Source organism: Eubalaena glacialis, chromosome 3 (genome assembly GCF_028564815.1).
Source record: "Eubalaena glacialis isolate mEubGla1 chromosome 3, mEubGla1.1.hap2.+ XY, whole genome shotgun sequence".
In the NCBI taxonomy this organism is placed as follows: domain Eukaryota; kingdom Metazoa; phylum Chordata; class Mammalia; order Artiodactyla; family Balaenidae; genus Eubalaena; species Eubalaena glacialis.
Genome location: NC_083718.1, coordinates 97,269,257 through 97,288,371, shown reverse-complemented (window position 1 = coordinate 97,288,371; position 19,115 = coordinate 97,269,257). Strand labels below are relative to the sequence as shown.

At 35.2% G+C, this 19,115-nt stretch overlaps 1 protein-coding gene across 3 annotated transcripts; it reads right to left on the bottom strand.

Annotated features, from left to right (window-relative positions):
• Nucleotides 1-3,438: 3,438 nt before the first annotated feature.
• LRIF1 (ligand dependent nuclear receptor interacting factor 1) lies at nucleotides 3,439-18,860 on the bottom strand. 3 transcript variants are annotated; one of them, XM_061186189.1, is made up of 4 exons: nucleotides 18,497-18,860; nucleotides 6,192-7,701; nucleotides 4,701-4,973; nucleotides 3,439-3,880 (listed from the first exon to the last, which is right to left on the bottom strand). In XM_061186189.1, the coding sequence occupies exons 1-4, from the start codon at nucleotides 18,562-18,564 to the stop codon at nucleotides 3,443-3,445; spliced, it is 2,289 nt and encodes a 762-aa protein (XP_061042172.1). In that variant the 5' UTR covers nucleotides 18,565-18,860; the 3' UTR covers nucleotides 3,439-3,442. The 3 variants fall into 3 exon arrangements, with proteins under 3 accessions (XP_061042172.1, XP_061042173.1, XP_061042174.1); XM_061186190.1 differs by having other exon boundaries at nucleotides 6,192-7,693; nucleotides 18,497-18,562; XM_061186191.1 differs by lacking the exon at nucleotides 6,192-7,701 and having other exon boundaries at nucleotides 18,497-18,584.
• Nucleotides 18,861-19,115: the final 255 nt, after the last annotated feature.

The following is a 19,115-nucleotide window of genomic DNA, read 5'->3' as shown; positions in this document are numbered from 1 at the left end:
CAGCAACGTATAAACAAGTCTATTTCTTCACAGCCTTGCCAAAATAATGTTTCCACATTCATAAATATTTTCCATTCTGACCAATGAAAAATGCTATCTGAGTGGTCTTAATTTGCATTTACCTAATTTCCAGTGAATTTGAATATTTTTCATGTTTGAAGGTCATTATTATATCTTTCATCATAAATTGTTCATATATTTTCCCCATTTTTCTATTCTGTTTTTTGTCCTTTCCCCCTCATTACTTATACTTTTAACAAAATTACCTGGCTATTGTGATAAATAAAGGTTGTAGGAGGGCACAGATGGAAGCAGGGAGACAGTTAGTTGGTGGTTTCAATAATCCAAATGAGACATAATGCAAGGTTGTCACAGTAGAAGTGGTAAATAATGATCAGATTCCAGGTAAATGGAGAAAATTTCCTAAAAGACTAGGGTATGAGAAAAAGAAAAATTAAGGTTTACTCCAAGTGTGTACACTTGAACAAGTGGAAGCCTGGATTTGTCATTAACTGAGATAGAGAAGATCTTGGTTGAGGCAAATTGTGGGTGTGGATAATTAGAACCTAGGTTTGGCCTGTGTTAATTTTGAGATGCCCATTGGACTTCTAAATAGAAATGTCAAGAAGGTGGTTGGATACACGATGCTAAAGTTCAGAGGAGATTTCCTGACTATGGATGTTAATTTGATCCATGAGAACTAGATGAGACTATCATGACTGAATATAGGTATAAAATAAAAAACATACAAGGACTGAGCTATATGTAACTCCAATATTATGGATCATGGAGAAGGGAAGGAATCAACCAGAGAGACTAAGGAGCAACCAATAAGGTAGTAGGAAATCAAGAGTATGGTGTCTTGGTAGCAGAGTGAAGAACAAATTTCAATGACAGACTTATAAAAAGTGTCAAATGCTACTGACAGGTCAAATAAGATAAAGACTAAGAACTGACCATTAGATTTAGCAATATGTTGATTGTTGAAGACCTTGAGAAAAACAGGTTTAGTGGAGTGGTAAAGACAAAACCCTAATTTGAGAGAATTTCAGAATGAGAAGTAGGAGTTTGAGACCATCAGTATAAACAAATTTTGAGAATTTTGCTATAAGGAATTCAAGCCACATTTCCATACCATGGAATTTATTATCAGAAGAAATGTGGTGCTTGATGATTCCCTGAGCAGCAAAGCCTTAAAAGAAGCAGAAAACATCAAAAGGAGAAGGTAAGAAAATGAAATGAAATGAAAATGGATGCAACATGTCTATTAGGATGACTTTAGTTGAATTTATTTTATTTAACAAACACTGATACATTGCTATGTGTCAAGCACTATTCAAGGATTTATAAATACAATTCATTCAATAATCTTCCAATCCTCAAAATTCATTTGAGATTGCCCTTTTTCCAACCTTTAAATGTACTCTGACATGAGCCCACAATTTTATCTTCTTCTTTGTTTATACTGTTTCCCTAAGTGAAGTTTTCCAGACCTATGACTTCAATAATATCTATTTACTGATAGCCTTTAACTATGTATTGCCTAGCCCCCAAATTTAATGTTTTAGCTTGGTGGGAAAGTGAATTTTTAATTTTTAATATTTTAGCTTGTATTTTCAATTTTCCCACAATGGGACATGTACTGCTTCTTTTATAAAATGTTTAAAATTTCTTCAAAGGAGGTAATAATTCATGAAATTATATTCCCACTGATAGATAAATTAAGACTGACAATTGACCACTGCATCTAGCAACATGGAAGTCACCGGTGTCCTTAACAAGATCCATTTTGGTGGAGTAGGGGGAGAAAAATCTGCCTGGAATAGTTTGGCAGTTCCTCAATGAGTTAGGGTATGACCAGCAATTACACTCCTAGGTATATACCCAAGAGACTTGAAAACATTATGTCCACACCAAAACATGTACCCAAACATTCAGAGCAACACAGCAACATAACATCCTAGTAGCCAAATGTGTACACAACCCAAATGTCCATAAACAAATGAATGATAAACAAAGTGTGTTATATCCATACAGTGGAATATTACTCAGCAATTAAAAAAAGAATTAAGTACTAATACATGCCACAACACAGATGAAACTTGAAAACATTAAGCTAAGTGAAAGAAACCAGTCACAAAGGGACATATATTGAATGATTCATTCCATGCATATGAATATCCCAAACAGGCAAATTTATAGAGACAGAAAGTGTTGGTGGTTGCCAAGGGCTGGGGAAAGGAGGGTCTGGGGAGTGACTGCTAATGGGTAGGAGGTTTTTTGGGGGTAATGAAAATGTTCTAAAATTAGATCATGTTGATGGTTGCACAACTCTGTGAATATAACCACCGAGTTGTACACTTCAAAAGGGTGAACTTTATGATATACAAATTATCTTAATAAAGCTGTTACAAAAACCCAAAAAGGCAAGAGAATCTAGCTGATGCTCAGTTTGCATTTGTTCTACTCCCTCTCAGTATTTTTTGACTTACTGTTTTCTATTTTGTTGCCAATGTCCAGGTTTTATTTGACCTTACTTCCAGGAATTTGTTAATCATTTTTAAAAAATAACCTTTTCCTCCCCCTTAATCCCCATCTTTACACCATTCTCCAACTCGCCAAATCAAAGATAACCAGATAGGAAAATGTCTGCCTCTATTATGAAAAACTACACTTTACAATTTTAAAAAGTATTTAATGTGGCCATGTTCAGATTTACTTTTCACACAATCCAAGTCACATATGTACATATTCCCCCACCCCACCAAAAAAGGAAGCATTTGCCTAGGAATAATAACATATCACTTTAAGCAAACAATACGCTATATAGCCTGAATTCTAAAACCCATTTTGTATTGTATGAAACTATTTTGTAAAAGTTACAAATGTCCCTCACTCTTGAGAAATGTTTGAATTTTTAAATAATGCTGCTATAATACATTTTCTTTCATGAAATTTTTTAAAAACTTACAACAATGGTGAGTAGAATGTATCATTTTATGGGTAAAGAGACATATACATATACAAGCCCATTGGAAAAGCTAAGTTTAGAGCTGATTTCCTCTGTTGGATTGTATAATTTAAAAAGTACACAATAATTACCTATTGTTGGAATAACATCTGAGCAATTTAGCTAAATGTACAAACAATAACAAATATTCAAACTTGGGGAATTCAAGTTAAAGTAATAGAAAAATAGAAAACTTTTCCTTCCAAAAAAAGGTATCTAGACAAAGATTCAGATACCCCATGAGATTATTCACAAAAGTCATATAATCAACCTTTTCTGTACTCCTTAAATAAAATTTTATAATCAACTGATGAAAAGACAAGTTTCATATTCAAAGACACTTTCAGAATGCATCTATAATTAACTCAATGCTAAAGTATATGGAAAAAACACAGCTATTTCACTGAAGTCTTTACGTATAGCAACATTTTATTATTTTTGGTGCATCTTCTTACGCATTTCTTCAAGAGCCGCTTCTTTTTCTCTCAGCACCTGCTTAAGTCTTCTTATTTTTTCATCTCTAATGGTTTCTTCTAACTCTGGTGGTGTCATGGGGAAAATATCTTCAGTATAATTTTTATTGAAGGAATGGCTTTGCTCAAAAGCTGTATTTGAACTCAATGTGCCTTTCTCTTGGTTCCCATGGGTACAGTGTTCTACCTCAGATCTCTTTTCTTCCCTGGTTTTGTTGCGGCCTCTGAGAATGTTATGGTGTGATACATTTGAAGTTGGTAAAATACTGCTAACGAGTTGGGAACTGGTGACATTAGTTCCTCCATTTACAGTTGTGTTATAAACACTCTCAGTTCTTCTCTTCTTTGTGTGATCCATCTTCTTATTGGTTTTTGCTTTTCTTTTCTTATCAAAACCCTGTTGCAATGTTGAGTAAGATTCCAAAAGAAAAACAAAATATTATTGCTGAATAGTGTGCTCTCGAATTTAACAAAGTTTGCAGATACAAATATTTAGCCATTAAATTCAACTCAACAAAATATAATTCACATATTCCTGCTTAAGTCAAATATTAGAAGCTATATTGATCTACTATGAAAACCTAACAACCATTTGTGAAGAGCATAAGAAACAGAATTTATTTAATTTATTTTTCCTCTGCAGAGTAGGCACATAGGGAAGATTATCACTGAGAAAGGTTGACTGGTTTCATATCTGAAGTTCAGGATATTATACAATAATGAAATATTTATAAGTAGAATGACAGTAAGCAAAGTTATAGGGATTTTATTTTCATCATTATTGTGTAGATTTCTTAAGATGTTTAAACTAAAGTAATACTGCAGTGAGTATCTGCATGCTTATATTTTCCCTGCATTTCTGTCATTTCTTTTCTTTTCTTTTTCTTTTTTATTTTTTTTGGCCGTGCCATGTGGCTTGCAGGATCTTAGTTCCCTGACCAGGAATTGAACTGGGACCCTCAGCAGTGAGAGCTCGGAGTCCTAACCACTGGACTGGTAGGGAATTCCCTAAAGCAACATTTTTAATTAACTGGGGATGCATTTTTACCTGTGCATATATGGTTCTTCTTAACATTGTTTTAGTATAATACATATATATGCAAATTTGGTAACAACTATCATTCATATTAATGCACAAGACTAAAAAAAAAATCAAGAAAATTAATACATTCACATATCTTTGGAGTACCTACAAAGGACACTTTAAAATCTATTACCTGTTTTCTGCCTTCCTCCTTCACTATAAACTCTGTTTCTTTGTAAGTATCACTTTTCACCAAACAGCTAAAGGAATCAAAACCTCCTCCAGAGCCCAAATGGTGAGGAATCCGAGTAAGGCACACTCTCAAATCTTTAGTGAGACCAAATATCTTTCTAAGTTCAGCATCATTGTTCAGATATGAGGCCTTATTGCTTCTTCCTTGGGAATTGTTCTTGTCATTTCTTTCTTGAGTAACTTTTTCTAATGTTGATGCCATCTCATTCTGGATCTGGAAATAGGAAAAGAAAACACACAAACAATACTGCCAATTACTTAAGCTATTTTATCGGACTAGCAACTAAGTGATTACCTCATCTTACTTAAATTGCTATGCTTTAAAGTCCTAACTGATTGGATTGTATTACTCTTGCCTTACCACCCACACTTGAAAAGCTGAACTTAACTGAGCAAAACCAAAATGTTCTCCTACAATTTTACTTTCTTGTACTAGGAAAGTAACAGGTAGTTAATTCTCAAACAAATGAAATGAGAATACAGACTAATGATAAGTTAAAAATAATCAATATAACATTATGTTGGAAATTGTCATCTTTTGGAAAACTCATAGCTTTAATCAATCTTTTACTTAATCAGAATTTACCTCCTTACATCTCTGGAGTTCATTGAATTCTGTACTGAAGGGGAGAAATACTGAATATTATTAAGTAGACCTCTAAGAAGGAAAATGTGGGTACAAATATTTAGTGATTACACATACACATATCTTAAGTAGAACAGAAGGATAACTATGTGGATATGTTGAGTAATTGAATGAGTCAGAAAGAAGGGCTAAAAAGAGGAACAGGAGACTTGTATACTAAAAAAACAAAAAACAACCAAACAACCCAATCAAGATGTTGATAAATTCTTTTTCCACAAATGACTGAAAGGTATTAATTAGCCATATCCTGCCCCTTCTACCATCTACCTAAAAAAGTTGCCAGATATCTCCCTACCACCACAAAACAAACAAACAAATCCCAGCTCTGCTCTGTGCATAATATTAATCTCTTCATATACTAAAAGTAAGCTCTTAAGTATATATGTATGCATGTATATATGTATACAAATATATGTATGTGTATATATATATATATCTACACACACACACAATTTTACTGAGCTTTGAATTCACATTATCCTTCTCCAACTCTTCTAAATCTTGTTGCTCTGTGATTTGTTTGTTTAATTTTGCTTTGAAGACTTGGCATGCCAAATGATTCTAGAGAAAAATACTGCTTCAGCTCTATTACACTCCTCAAACATTTCCTTCAGATGAAAGCTTTGACTTAATTAAGCATTCATGTGCATATGGTATGTGTGTGATGAAGAGGAGGATGGGAGAGGAGGGAAAGAGAGGTATCATAGATAACTAACTTTGAGAATTAAGAAAGAAAAATTTTCTATATACATAGATAAAAAGAACACCCTAACATGGGAAAATTACCTTTGGTTCTTGGTCTCTGAAAACACACTGTTGTGAAGTAACAGTTGTTGCATCAACAGAGGAACTTATTTTCTCTATGCTGTGGATGATATTTCCTTTTCTGGGGGAATTTTGTCCTGTACTAAATCCATCTGGAAAGTCTGGCTTTGAGAATAAAGTCTTACTCTGCTTTAAGTAGTTAATGGATTGGTTCATACTATGTGGGTTTGGGGTAGAAAGAGATGGTTTCTCCACTTTCTTATTCTTCTCTGCACTTAGATTGGCCATGGAAGCAAGCTGGGTATTTGAAAGTGATTTTGTCTCCATCTGGGAAGATTTACTTTTAGCCAAAACAATATTTACAACCTCTCTAGATATTTCTGTGACTGGACTTGAACTTACTATCTGTGATGTATCTTTTCTTGGTGGAATATCAGGAGAAACAGAATTCTCTTGGTCAATTTGTGATGGCAAAACATCTGTCCCCTTTTTAGCCAATAGATAGACTTTCCCATTAAACATAACCAAAGCATTATCTTTAATAGGCATACTTTTGGATTGTGTCCCACCAGGACTGATGGTACTCAATGGTGGCATATTCACAGTATTATCTCCCAAACTTTTCCTATCTACAAAAGTTTTTAAAATCTTTGAAGCCACATTATTTGAAGATTTAACAGGAACAAGAGATGGAGTGCAAGGCTGTAGATTTTCTTGAAAAATCCATTTCACTGGAGCAGCTTGAGAATGCTGACCACCTTTTAATTGTGTCTCTTTAGCAACATTCATTGGAATCTGTGTGGTATTTAGTATCATTGGCTTTGCTATTTCTGTAACAGGTTTTGGGTAAATGTTTTGAAAGTTCTTGGTAACTACATTTTTCACTGTATTTACAGGAGATACATAAATAACAGTTGGTATTTGGGAGGCCTCAACTGTTCCTGAGGTACTTGTGGTTGCAGTTGCAAGTATCTTTTGCTGAACTGAAGGAGGCAATGAAGACGCTGGTACAGATTTCACTTCAGCATGGGCTGGAATCTGTAAATGATGCCCAGAAGGCAAAACCGGAGACTTCACAGTCATTGGAAGACTCTGGGTATTTACTAAAATATAAGATGAATCATTTTGTGTTGAGGAGGGAGAAACAGCAAACGTTTGCATGGTGAGTCCATCAATTTTCACACCATGACTCTGAACTTTAGAAACTGATGAGGTAAAATTTTCAGTTCCCACAGAAGTAACTCTAACTTTTTCTGCTGTGTCTACTGTTCTTGTAAGAAAATAGTTTGAAGAACTGGCTGGCTGAAAAATGGGCAATTGAACTGATGCACTTGTGGAAGAGCTGGAAATCTGAGTCTGAAAAGTAACTTGAACTGGATTTCCTGTATTCCCTTTCAAAGCATCAGACATGACTGTAGATTGAACTAGTGGTATAAGATTTCCAGAGGAATTAGGAATTGGAAGTAATTGCAGAAGATTTTTTCCATCCGAGCCAATCGTCTGAACTACTTGGTACATGCAGCCTGAAACACTTAAAAGAACATTGAGTAAATAAATACAACATACTACACGGTATATACATTTTATTTAAAAACAAGTATTTGCAAATACTATGTTTTAAAAATAAAAATTTATAAAATATGATAACATAAGTATGTAATTTGTCACTTTGAGTTTTCAAAGTGAAATACTGCAAAAGAAAGATTTTGAAGTAGAATAGATAATCAAAGATATGGTCAGCTTTGATTTAGATCTCCTCACATGATTAGGCAATGGGTATAAGATATCAGCATTTATTCCTAAAAGTAGACTTTTCTAAGTTTTACCCTGTATAAAATTTCAGCTACTAGAATATGCTCCTCTTAAACTATTAGCATCCTTCCTTCTTTTCCTTAAATTCTTTCCTCTAGTCCTTCTCCTTTACTATTATTGACCAGGATTCTTATTTTACCTCCATGTATGCTTATTCTATTTCCCTCACTCTTTTCTCCCCCTACCCAATCTGTTCTGTATTCTTCCCACTGATAATGACAAGTTCTACTGTCAGCCATTCTTGTGCTTAAGGCATCTCTTAAGATGATACCTTAGTTTGCCACATTTCTGGAGACTAAACTGAGTTACTCATGTAGGAACCAGTTTCTTCTTTGATTTATTGTTCCAGCATGTTTGATGTTTGGTGTTAAATAGCTCTTGGTATGGCAATTACTCATATTAGTTCCAATTGTCGGTCAACCCATATTTATAATAGCAACATCATTTCAGCTGAATGGTTTTCAGTGAATGTGGCATACACTGGAAGCCAATAATTTTTTTAACTTAGCCTACTTTGATTCTATTAATAGTTATCAGCTATTACTTAGTACAGATTATCTGAATTTTTTTTTAAAAAATCCAATATAATCTGTATCTGTTTGTATAATCAATTATTTGTAGATTACTTAAATGCAGACACCTCAAGTTATACATACCCGAAACCATCCTTCAGTTCTTGGAAAATACTAAACCCTCATGGGACTCAGGGTAGTCACACATGCTACTTAGTTATTCTTCACCCACCCATATACTCAACTCTCAACATAAATGATACTTCCCAGAAGGTACATTCTCTGGCCATCTTAACTACCCTTGCTCTTCCTTCACAGGTAATAATATTACATCTGTTAATTTCCTTCATGGTACATATCATAAGTTGTCATCATATATTAATTTTTTTTCCCACTGGTCTACATATTGTCTCTCATACTAAATTCCAGCAATATGGGTACAGAGTCCATGTCCTTTAGACCCAATATGGCCTTACGTGACTAAGATTAAATGAAAAAAACTTAAGAATGAAAAATAATAATAATTAGAATTCTCAGTAGTGTAAAGGTGTGTTTTACTGCCTATAGGTGTTTTTAAAGCCTCAGGTATTAATACAAATCAAAGCCAAAAATTCTATGTATCCTAGGAAGCACTGGATTCAGTTTTACCTTTCTGCAACCACAAATAACATAATTATATCCTTATAAATATTTAAAAGTTTTCTGGCCCTTTGATAGCACTTCAAAATGTTATATTTACTTTCAATAAATTAAAAGTTAATCTCTAAAGAAGTATGAACATAAAGAAAAGTATGAATTCTTGTTTTGACAGCTTGAAGAAGAAAACCCACCTTCACCTTCTCCCTATCCCCCAAAAAGCAAATAAAAACTGAATCAGAACTTAATTTATTAAACCAAAATTTACTGAGTGTCTGTTATGGTTTAGGCACCAGACTCAGTTATGTAGCTCAGTAAGCTACAGCCTGAGGCCAAGTCTGGCCCCCTCCCTGTTTTTGTATAGTACACAAGCTAAGAATGGTCTTTATATTTTAATTTTTAAAAATCACAAAAATAACATTTTGTGATATATGAAAATTATGTTTCAAAACTCTGTATCCATAAATAAAGTTTTATTAGTACACAGTCACACCCATTTTTGATGTATTGTACATGGCTGCTTTCTGCTGCAACAACAGAGTTAAGTAGTTGCAGCAAAGATCACATGGCCTATAAAGCCTAAATATTTACTATCTGGTCCTTTACAGAAAATGTTTGCTAGCCTCTAAGCTAGTTCAACCCACAATCCCTAAAAGAACTTAAAATGCTGGGTACATGGACATGTAAATAGGCAATTTTTATTGAGATAAATGATGTATTTGGAAGAGTACAAAAATGCTCACTCCTTTTCTTTAAACATTTTCTTCCCAAGGTTTCCTAGATATGACATACTTCTATCCCTGTAGTGACTCCTCAGTCTTCTTTGCCAACTCATCCTGCTTGAATCAACCTTAAAATGTTGGAGTTCACCAAAGCTTAGAGTAAATTCTTCTCTTCTTACTCTGTAAGCTTTCCCCCAGATGATTTATTTTATATGCATGACTTCAATTAAATTACCATTTATTTATCAACAATTCAAATAGTTATATCTTAGCTCTTTTGAGATTCAGGCTTATATGTCCAACTTCCCTCTTGACATTTCCATTCAGAATCTCAAATGCACCTAAAACTCAACATGGTCTTTTCCAGTGTTTTTCCTTCAGTAAATGGCATCCGAACTATCTTAGATTCCTAAATTTGCACAATTCTAGCTTTCTTACCATCTGTATTCAACCTATCACAAAATCCTGTTGATATTAACTCCTAAATTTCTCTTGATCTATTCAATCGTTTCCAAATCAATTGTTCTCACTCTAGTCCATCTCTGGCTTGGTCTATTATGGTAGCTTCATAACTGGTCTTTTCTTCAGTCTACCATCTCCTCTTCAAATTACTCAGCAGTCTAACGCTAGCCCTTCCCTGCTTAAAATATTTCATCAGCTTCCCACCTTCTTTGAGTGGTAGAAAGAAAACCAAGAGATTCTGGTGCAATGGAAGCCAAAGGAAGAGAGAGTTTCAAAAAAATTGGGCAATTCTATTGAAAGTTTCTGAGAGGCCAAGTAGGATGCAGGTTAAAAATGTATACTGGAATTAATGGCATGAGGATCACTGATGGCTTTAAAAGAGCAGTTTGGTGGGGAAAGAAGTTGGTAGGAGTGAATATGAAGAAAGAATATGAAGACAGCAAGGACAGACAACTCTTTTATGAACTTTGACTGTAAAAGGAAGAGAAAAACTGGCAAGCAGCTGGAGATTAAATGGGGTCAAAGAAAAGATCTTTTCTTTTTTCTTTTTTTTTAATGTTAGGTGAACTAGAGCATAAATGCTCATGTGAGCCAATGAAAGGAAGAGACTGGTAATAAAGGAGAAAGAGGGGTAATTAATAATGTAAAGTTTGAAAAGGAGGTAGGAAATTGAGACCATAAGACAGTTGAAGGGACTGAACCTTAAAGAGAGCTGGAGAAGTATCTCTTTTCATCAGAACTGGAAGAGAGGTTAGATGCATTTGCAGGTAAGTTTAAAGCTTTGGCATTAGAAGGTTGAGGTAATTCTGATCTAGTGGCTTTTACTTGCACTATGAAATAAGGACATGACATCATTTGCTAAGAAGAGCAAGAACAGGGAGAGATTTGAGGATAATCAAAAAGATTTGAAACAGTCTTTGTGAAAAAATAAGCTGACCTCAGAAAATATCAGTCATCAGGCAGTGTTGACAGCCCAGGGAGATAGGTAATGATCATGAATTCATAGTAATACCAACCTGTGCTCATGAGAGTCTCCTTGTTTCACCAGGTATAGGCAGAGAAAGTAAATCACTGAGTTCATCCAAGATTGGGGTGGCTTCAGAAGGGTATAACAAAAATCAAAGAGGAGCAAAAGATTTTAGGGTACTGAAAAAAATTATATGATGAAATGCAGAATCTATACTAGATGGGAAGGAAATGAGAACATAAAAGGCTAATGTATAGGGAGAAAATAAAGGGAATGGACTGAGGGCTAGCTAAAGAACAGTCAGAGTGGGAATACTTAAACAACTAAGCTAAAATATAGGAACTGGTGTTTGGAAAGCAGGATGCCTAAATCAAGAATTCTGTAGATGCAGCAATTTCATCTGATAACAAGAACTACAGAAGTGGATAGCTGGTGATAGAATGGAGAAAAAACTGAGGAAAAAGATCTTTGTACTGAAAGACCAGGTGACAAAGAGGTTATCCATACAGATGCTAAAGTCATGTAGGATTAGAGAGAAGATTGGGACGTGGGTGCCAAGTTCAGTGACAGAAAGTTGGTAGATGGTGTTAATGAACCATAATTAGGACCATCTACCAACTTCCTGTCACTGATATGCCAAAAAGTTGTCTTGAAGCCCACTGTCTTCTGCAATCTATTTTCTTTCCCATTATTCTACGACACCTTATTCTCAAAGATTACAAAATATGTCCTCACAGTTAAATCTGGCTTTATACTCATTCCCTAGGTGCTCTCTGCTGAAATTAACACTGGTAGCTAATTATCCCTGATAATAATCCCTGAACCTCTTCCTACCACGATTTCCATTGTGTACAATATTTCTTGTCTTTCTTAATGTTCCCTTTCTTATTCATTTTCTGCATTTTAAGTATCCAACTATGACTTCTCCCCAAAGTACAGTTCTTGACCCTGTTTTTCCTTTAACACATTCTTCCTTTGTAAATCAACCATACTTCAATAAAAAAATAAAATTTAAAAAAGGCATTCTTCCTTAAAGACTGCACCAAGGTAATAGTTCAAAGCTTCAACTATTACCATCAACTACCTCTTCTGCAATAACGACTCTCATGTTATATCCTTTTATTCTATCCCCTAATATTGACCTCAATTCCATATTTGTGATGTCTGACCAAACATTTTCACTTTTAATACCATTACTTTAAAGTTAAAATTACTCTGTACTGAAAACTACTACTCTATCTTACCATCCAGTCATGTGTCAGCACTACTGTTTTCCAGGTCACTTAGGTCTTAAATCACCTAGTAATCTCTATCTTTACCACCCTCTTTATTCACCTTTAATTCACCCACAGTACTTTGTATAGATGCTTACAAAGGATAAACATTCAATAAATGTATACTGAATGAATCACCAAGTCTATAAAGTTTTTTTTTTTCTTTTTTACAGCTCTTATTCATATTCTCTTTCTTCACCTTTGCCACTTCTACTTCCTAGATCAGACCTGCATCACCTTGTATCTAGTCCTCATTATCTCATCCCTATGTTTGGCTCTGACTTTTAAACTAGTTTTTTCTGACTGTGACCATTATTATTATGTATCTCTGGCAGACTAAATCATTGTTTTCATCCTGTTACCTCCTTGCTCAAAGTTTCAGTAATTCATCATTGCCAATTCAACCTGACATGAAAATCATCTACAATCTAGCCCCAACCAATCTCTACAACAGTACCACCTAGAACGTCTCAGCATAAAATCTCTGGTCTTACCAGAAAGGTCTCTACTATTCTGGATTGTCTCATGTACATTATTTACTCTAAGTATTCTTTAAGTTTTTTTTTTCTTCTCTAACAATTTAAAACATAGTTATAAACTGAGGATCAATCTATCTTCTCCATGAAATATCTGCTAGTCACTCAAACTCATATTAATTTCTTCCAACTTGGAATCCCTAAAGCACGCTCATTGGTGCCACTAATGCTAGGAGTTATATCATGCCTTCTATATGGCCTTTGATCTATTAGCTAATTTTAAAAAATGAGTAAAGTATTTTATTTCTCAGTGAGATTGAAACCCCTTATGGTCAGAGACTATATCATTTATTCTGTAACTGTTCTTCCAATACCAAGCACAGTAGGCCCTCAAAAAATTATATAAAAAATAAGGCAGCTCTTTCAAATATTTCAAACATATTGAAATGTCTCAATACCTTTATTGTTTAGTCTCATTTAGTTTATGTACTTCATTTGTCAGTAACACCTGGCTAACAGATTAGAAGCTTCAATAGAGCAGAACACACACTTTTATAATTAATTATTTGCATGGGGCAAACACATTTTAATTGGCATATTAGTTAAACAAATCACACAGGCTTCTGATACGTCATTCACATACTTTATTATATGGCCCCTATATTTCCACTTTATAAAAAACATTTATATTGCACAAACTCTTTTCAAATCTAATCACGGATTTTTCCTCTCTTCTCCATTTCCCCTCCAAAAAAGGGAAGGAAAATACAGTTTCTTCTATGTCAGTATATCAGTAGGGATTCATACAATCTACCAGAGACCATAAATTCCTTAAGGGTAGGTTATCCTATTCATATCTATATTCTCTACACCTAATAGAGCAACTGGCACACTGTAGACAATATTAGCTGAATCGAATCCTACAAGCTCTAATTTTTTAAAAATCTGTGATTTCCTAGTAACAAATGGAATGAGTTCTAAAAATTAAACTGAAATGCAGAATGCTAAGGAAAGAAGTGATAAAATCAGGGTGAAATTCATACTTCTTCAATCAATATATTTTTTTTTCAGCTATAGAAGAGACCTTCCACTTAACATACTAAAACCCTATAAAGATTCTGTTTTCTTAAAGATCATATTCTGTTAGCTAAGGTTAGAACTAAAACTAGAACCAGACTTTGCATCCCATGCTCTGGTTAGGTCACTTAAAAAGAAGAGTAATCAACATGTTAATTACTTTAAACCAACTAGGATTTGAACTGAGAAACTACACTGGAAAACTAATACAGTTTAAGGCTTTAAAAGAGAACACAGGAATACATTAGAAAGATTATGGGCTTCTAATCCTGGCTCTTCCAATTATTAGTTGATTGACTTTGGTAAATTTACTTAACCTCTTTGAATCTTTCTTCATTTGTAAAGGTTTGCTATAACTGGTTGGGATTTTAATAAGCTCCCAATATATGTTAGATATCATCTTCCACTAAAATATATAATTGGTGTCCAAGAACAAGTAAATGAATCAAGTAATCTTTTGAAAATGTGAGAAATTTAATAAAAGATATATTAAACATACTTATAATATTATATAACTTCTGACATTTTTGACTATTCTAATTTTGAGTGAAGCATTTACAGATTAGATATGGAATGATAAAAATTTTTCAGGTTACTAAACATTTCATAGATAATTTTGCAAAATTTTCAACTAAGAGAATTTTTTCCTCTGATTCAACATTATGTACATACATAACATACAAAAGTACATAATGTAACAATATATATGATAATATTTACCATATAATATTATATACATAACAGATGTTATTGTAAACAGTTGTCATTAACTCTAACCCTAATAAACAGTCCAACAAGGTAGGTATTGCCATTCCTATTTTATAGTTGAGAAAACGAAGATTTAGTAATATTAAATAACTTATTCAGAGACATGTTTTCTTGGGCAATCCCATCCATTTTCTTGTATTTATTTTAGCATAACCCCAATATAACAGGGTCCCAAAAATTCATGAATAAACTGAGAGATTAATGAGAAATAGATTTCAGTTAGCCGTATGGTATGTGTGTCTTTCTCTCTCTCTCTCTTTCCCTCTCGTACACGCACACACACACACACACACACACACACACAAATCACAAAAGCAAAGATAATAACACTTACACTGTACAAAACTAAATGCACACTGAACTGACAATGAAACATTATCTGTCTAACCAAACCAAGCCCCCTGCTGAGGACACCCATTTTAGCTCCCTATTTAAGAACAAAGGGTCAAAGGCAGATAGAAGCCAACAGCCTATCACTCTCTATTTTCAGCTCTGACCCTGCCTGAGTTTCAAATTCAAATATCCCGCTGATTGCTTTCTTGGTGTATTCCTCACCTCAATTAATTTACCAATATCTACCCAGAAAATTGGCATCGTAATTGATCCACTTTTCTTCATGCCAATTCACTGACAAGGTCTGCCTATTTTCCTTTCTATATTTCTTTGAATGCAACCCTTGCTCTACATTAGCTAGTGCAGGCTCTCAGAATATCTGAAAGGACAACTGAAATAGAATCCTTATATGCCTGACCCCTCACCCCCAAATCCACACTGCCATCAGTTACCTAAAATGACACCTGACCATGACAGTTCTTTTCTTAAAATCCTCTGAAGCCTCTCCAACAGATGAAGTCTAATCTTTTCAGCAAACCCTTAAGAGCTCTCTATTTATCCTACTTATTACTAGTAATAAGTCATACTGCTGCTTTTTTTTTTTTTAATCAATTCCCTCTTCCTGGGCATAGCCTGCATTCATCTTTAATTGGATAGCTGAGACTTACATTCCCCAACTCAGCCACTCCAGAAACCTTTCCTACAATTCCCTTTCTGTATGCCCTCACAGCATCATCCTGTGCATAACACTATTAAAAAGTGTATTACATCATATCCACCTCTAGACTTAAGGTTTTTCATGGGCATGGCCCATATCCTACTCTTTAGTCAGTCTCTCCATTTAGCACAGTCTGTCACATAGCAGGCACTCAGTGAACGTTTTTTAACCAAATGTTTGAACGATACAGATAATAAGTGGTGACCTAGAATATGAACCTAGGTCTCTGTAACTCTACCAAGGTCTTTGTAACTCTACTGTACCATTCTGACTCCTGCTTTGCTCTTTGCATATGAAGTCCAAATCTAAATAAACTTAATGTTTACTGTCACAAATATCTTCCAGATTTTTCCTTTGTACTATAAGATTAAATTTGGGTTTTACATTTTATGCACTGATGAAGAGATACTTTTTAAACAATAAACATTCTGTACCACATTACTGAAAAACTTTACAGCAGGAAAGAAGTAACTCAAGAAAAATTCAAGTATCTACAGAAAATAATAAAATCATATAGTCATTTTAAACTTATGAAAAAAATGATTTTGTACCATCAAAATATAAGAAAATATAAGAAATATAAGAAAATGAAGCTTCCAATAAACTAAATAGATGACATTAATCCAACTATTTGCAAAAGTATATTTGGACATCATGCAGATTGTTACTTATAAAAAAGAATAGAATCAAATACGCAATCAATAACCAAAGTAAATGTCAAATAGTTTCAGAAAGGCATCTTGTAAATGTCCGAAGTATGTGATTTAAAATCTAGAGGATTTGAAGAAATAAATGCATTCAAAGATGATAAAAATAATGCATTAACCAATGAGTTAATGAACTCCAGATAACTGATGAATGTAACTAAAACAGAATTCAACTTGTAATGTTTTAAAAATATATATAGCCAAAAGAAGTAGAAACTGGATAATGGAGTTAAATTACACAATACACAAAAAGTAAGGTCCTTACTCTATCTAATTTCTGATATTGAAAAAGAATGCAATCCTGAAACAAATTGTGTTAAATTAGGGTAAATCAGATATTATCAAATATCCAGGTACTAAAACAAGATAGAAGAAATGAACAATCATTAAAGACTAATTCTATTTTTGCATATCTATACAGGGCACTACCTCTGCCTTCCCCCTCAACTTCCACCAAAAAGAAGCCAACAAAAAACATACATGCACAAAAGCTGGCTCTTGTTAAGATCTGAAATACAATGGTTCTTTCTTGGCAGTTCTTCCATATGGTTTTAGCTCAACACTTTTGGTGACCATTTCTCTTTAGAATATTATGCATACTTTTTAAAAGTGTTTACTACAATTAGGTTTTATATCTACTTGTAACTACCTACTTCCTGCGCTAAAATTTGTACAGAAGTAAAGTTGTATCCTTACGATAATAATAATAGCTAACATTTAAATAATGCTTTTCTATTTTTCCTACATTAAGTATTTTAGTATATTCATTCTTTTAATCCTTAAAATACCTCTAGGTGCTCTTATTTACAGACTGGAAACCAGGTCACTTGGCCTCACAAATAGTAACTAGCAAAGCTAGCATTAAACCTAGTGAGCCCGATTTTCTTCAATCATAAATGCTCTTCCATGATTTTTACATCTCCATTTCCATGCTTTCTTCTTCACATTTTCCTTCTGCAGGGATTCGTTAACTTTCTTCTCGCCACTTATTATATACCCACAAACCATGGAGAGTACAACTTAAAATATTCTACCTTAGCTAATAATTTTGTTCCAGTTTTATTTCTTCTTGATTAATATGAGCTTAAAAAAACCACTGAGTTAGTGATAAACTATTGTCTAAATTTACAAATAATTGTCTAAGAAATACTAGAATCTCCCCCTGACAAATGTAGTTCCTCTACATATACATCCAATTCGAGACGACAGTCTCATTACACCTGCTTCAAATATGCTGTTCGAAGGGATTAATTTTACATGATAATTTCTCTATTTTCACTTTTCTTTATCTTCAAATAAAGCTATTATTCGAAATTTAAAAAAAAAAATCGATTCCCTTATCCAGAACAATTTTTCAGTTTCTATATTCATATACTCTTATCAATTACACAAAAATATGCCCTTTCCTTCTCACTAACTCTCTTAAATTACAGCTATTTTCCCTGACGGTCCAGCGCCACCTGAGCTGCACTTGCTAATCCGCGCGGATTGCTCCGTGTTTTTCTGCGAGTGCGCGAGAATCTTCCAGAAGATTTTGCTCACACAGGCGCGCCGGCCATGTTGATTTTCGTCTCCCGTGGAGATCTACTCTGTCAGCCTATGAAACTTCAGACGCTGGAGTCCTGAGGAGCCAGGGCAGAGGCTGACTGCGTCAGGCTCTGAAGAGGTTTTACGTTTCCGACAGGGACGTGCTCTAAGGGCTCTAAGTGCCAAACTGCCGCGCACTTTCCCTGGAGTGCTCACCCAGCGGGATCAAAGGCATCTGAATTGCAGAACGTCAGGAAACGACGGCCGACTCGACATCCTGCTAAGAGACGGGCGAGGATCGGCCATGTCGAGGGAGATTCGAAACCGGTACTTACCAGTGCGAGGCGTTGCCTGACTTTTCCTCTGTAGGTTTCAGGAAGACCCTCTGTAGGTTATTGGACATTTTAGAGGAGTGGGAGGGGCCAGTACATCCAGGAAAGGGGGCAGTGTCGGGGCCGAGGTCCTCCAAGTGGCGAGAACCAGAGCGAGAGAATGTAGGGCTGGAGTTGCCCCGCAGCAGCTCAGAGGGGTTAGAAGCTGAAAGTAGAGCGACGGCGGGCTCTCGAGAGGGCGTATCCTCAGGCTTCGGAGGGAGGCGGCGCAGCCACCAGAAACCGGAAGAGTCGAAGAGGCTGACGGGGCGGGTCCGTCCCTAACCTCTGAGAAAACAGCCCTGAGTCTCCGCCTCCTCAGCGCCTAGGACTTCGCTCCAGAGTCACCGGGAATCAGCGCGGGAGGCGTGGCCTTAATGGCGCCGCCCCTATCGGTGCCGCGTCAGTGGTGAAGACCAAGCCAGACGGGCTCGGCCGACCCCGCCCACCAAAGCCGCCAGCGAGAGCAAAGCTCAGCCTAGCAGCTTCCGGCATCGTCACATCCGGTCGCCAAGGTGAATGGCTCGCTAACGCCCCGCCCTTATGCTGCGATCCAATCGCAGGTGACGTTTGCTGTCTCTTC

Excerpts from the sequence above, each read along its gene's own strand:
- LRIF1 (XM_061186189.1), bottom strand. The coding sequence starts at position 18,564 with ATGTCCAATAACCTACAGAGGGTCTTCCTGAAACCTACAGAGGAAAAG. Across the intron at positions 4,974-6,191 it reads TCAGAGACCAAGAACCAAAG|ATCCAGAATGAGATGGCATC; the intron begins GTAATTTTCCCA and ends TCCTATTTCCAG. Across the intron at positions 3,881-4,700 it reads AGGAGGAAGGCAGAAAACAG|GGTTTTGATAAGAAAAGAAA; the intron begins GTAATAGATTTT and ends ACATTGCAACAG.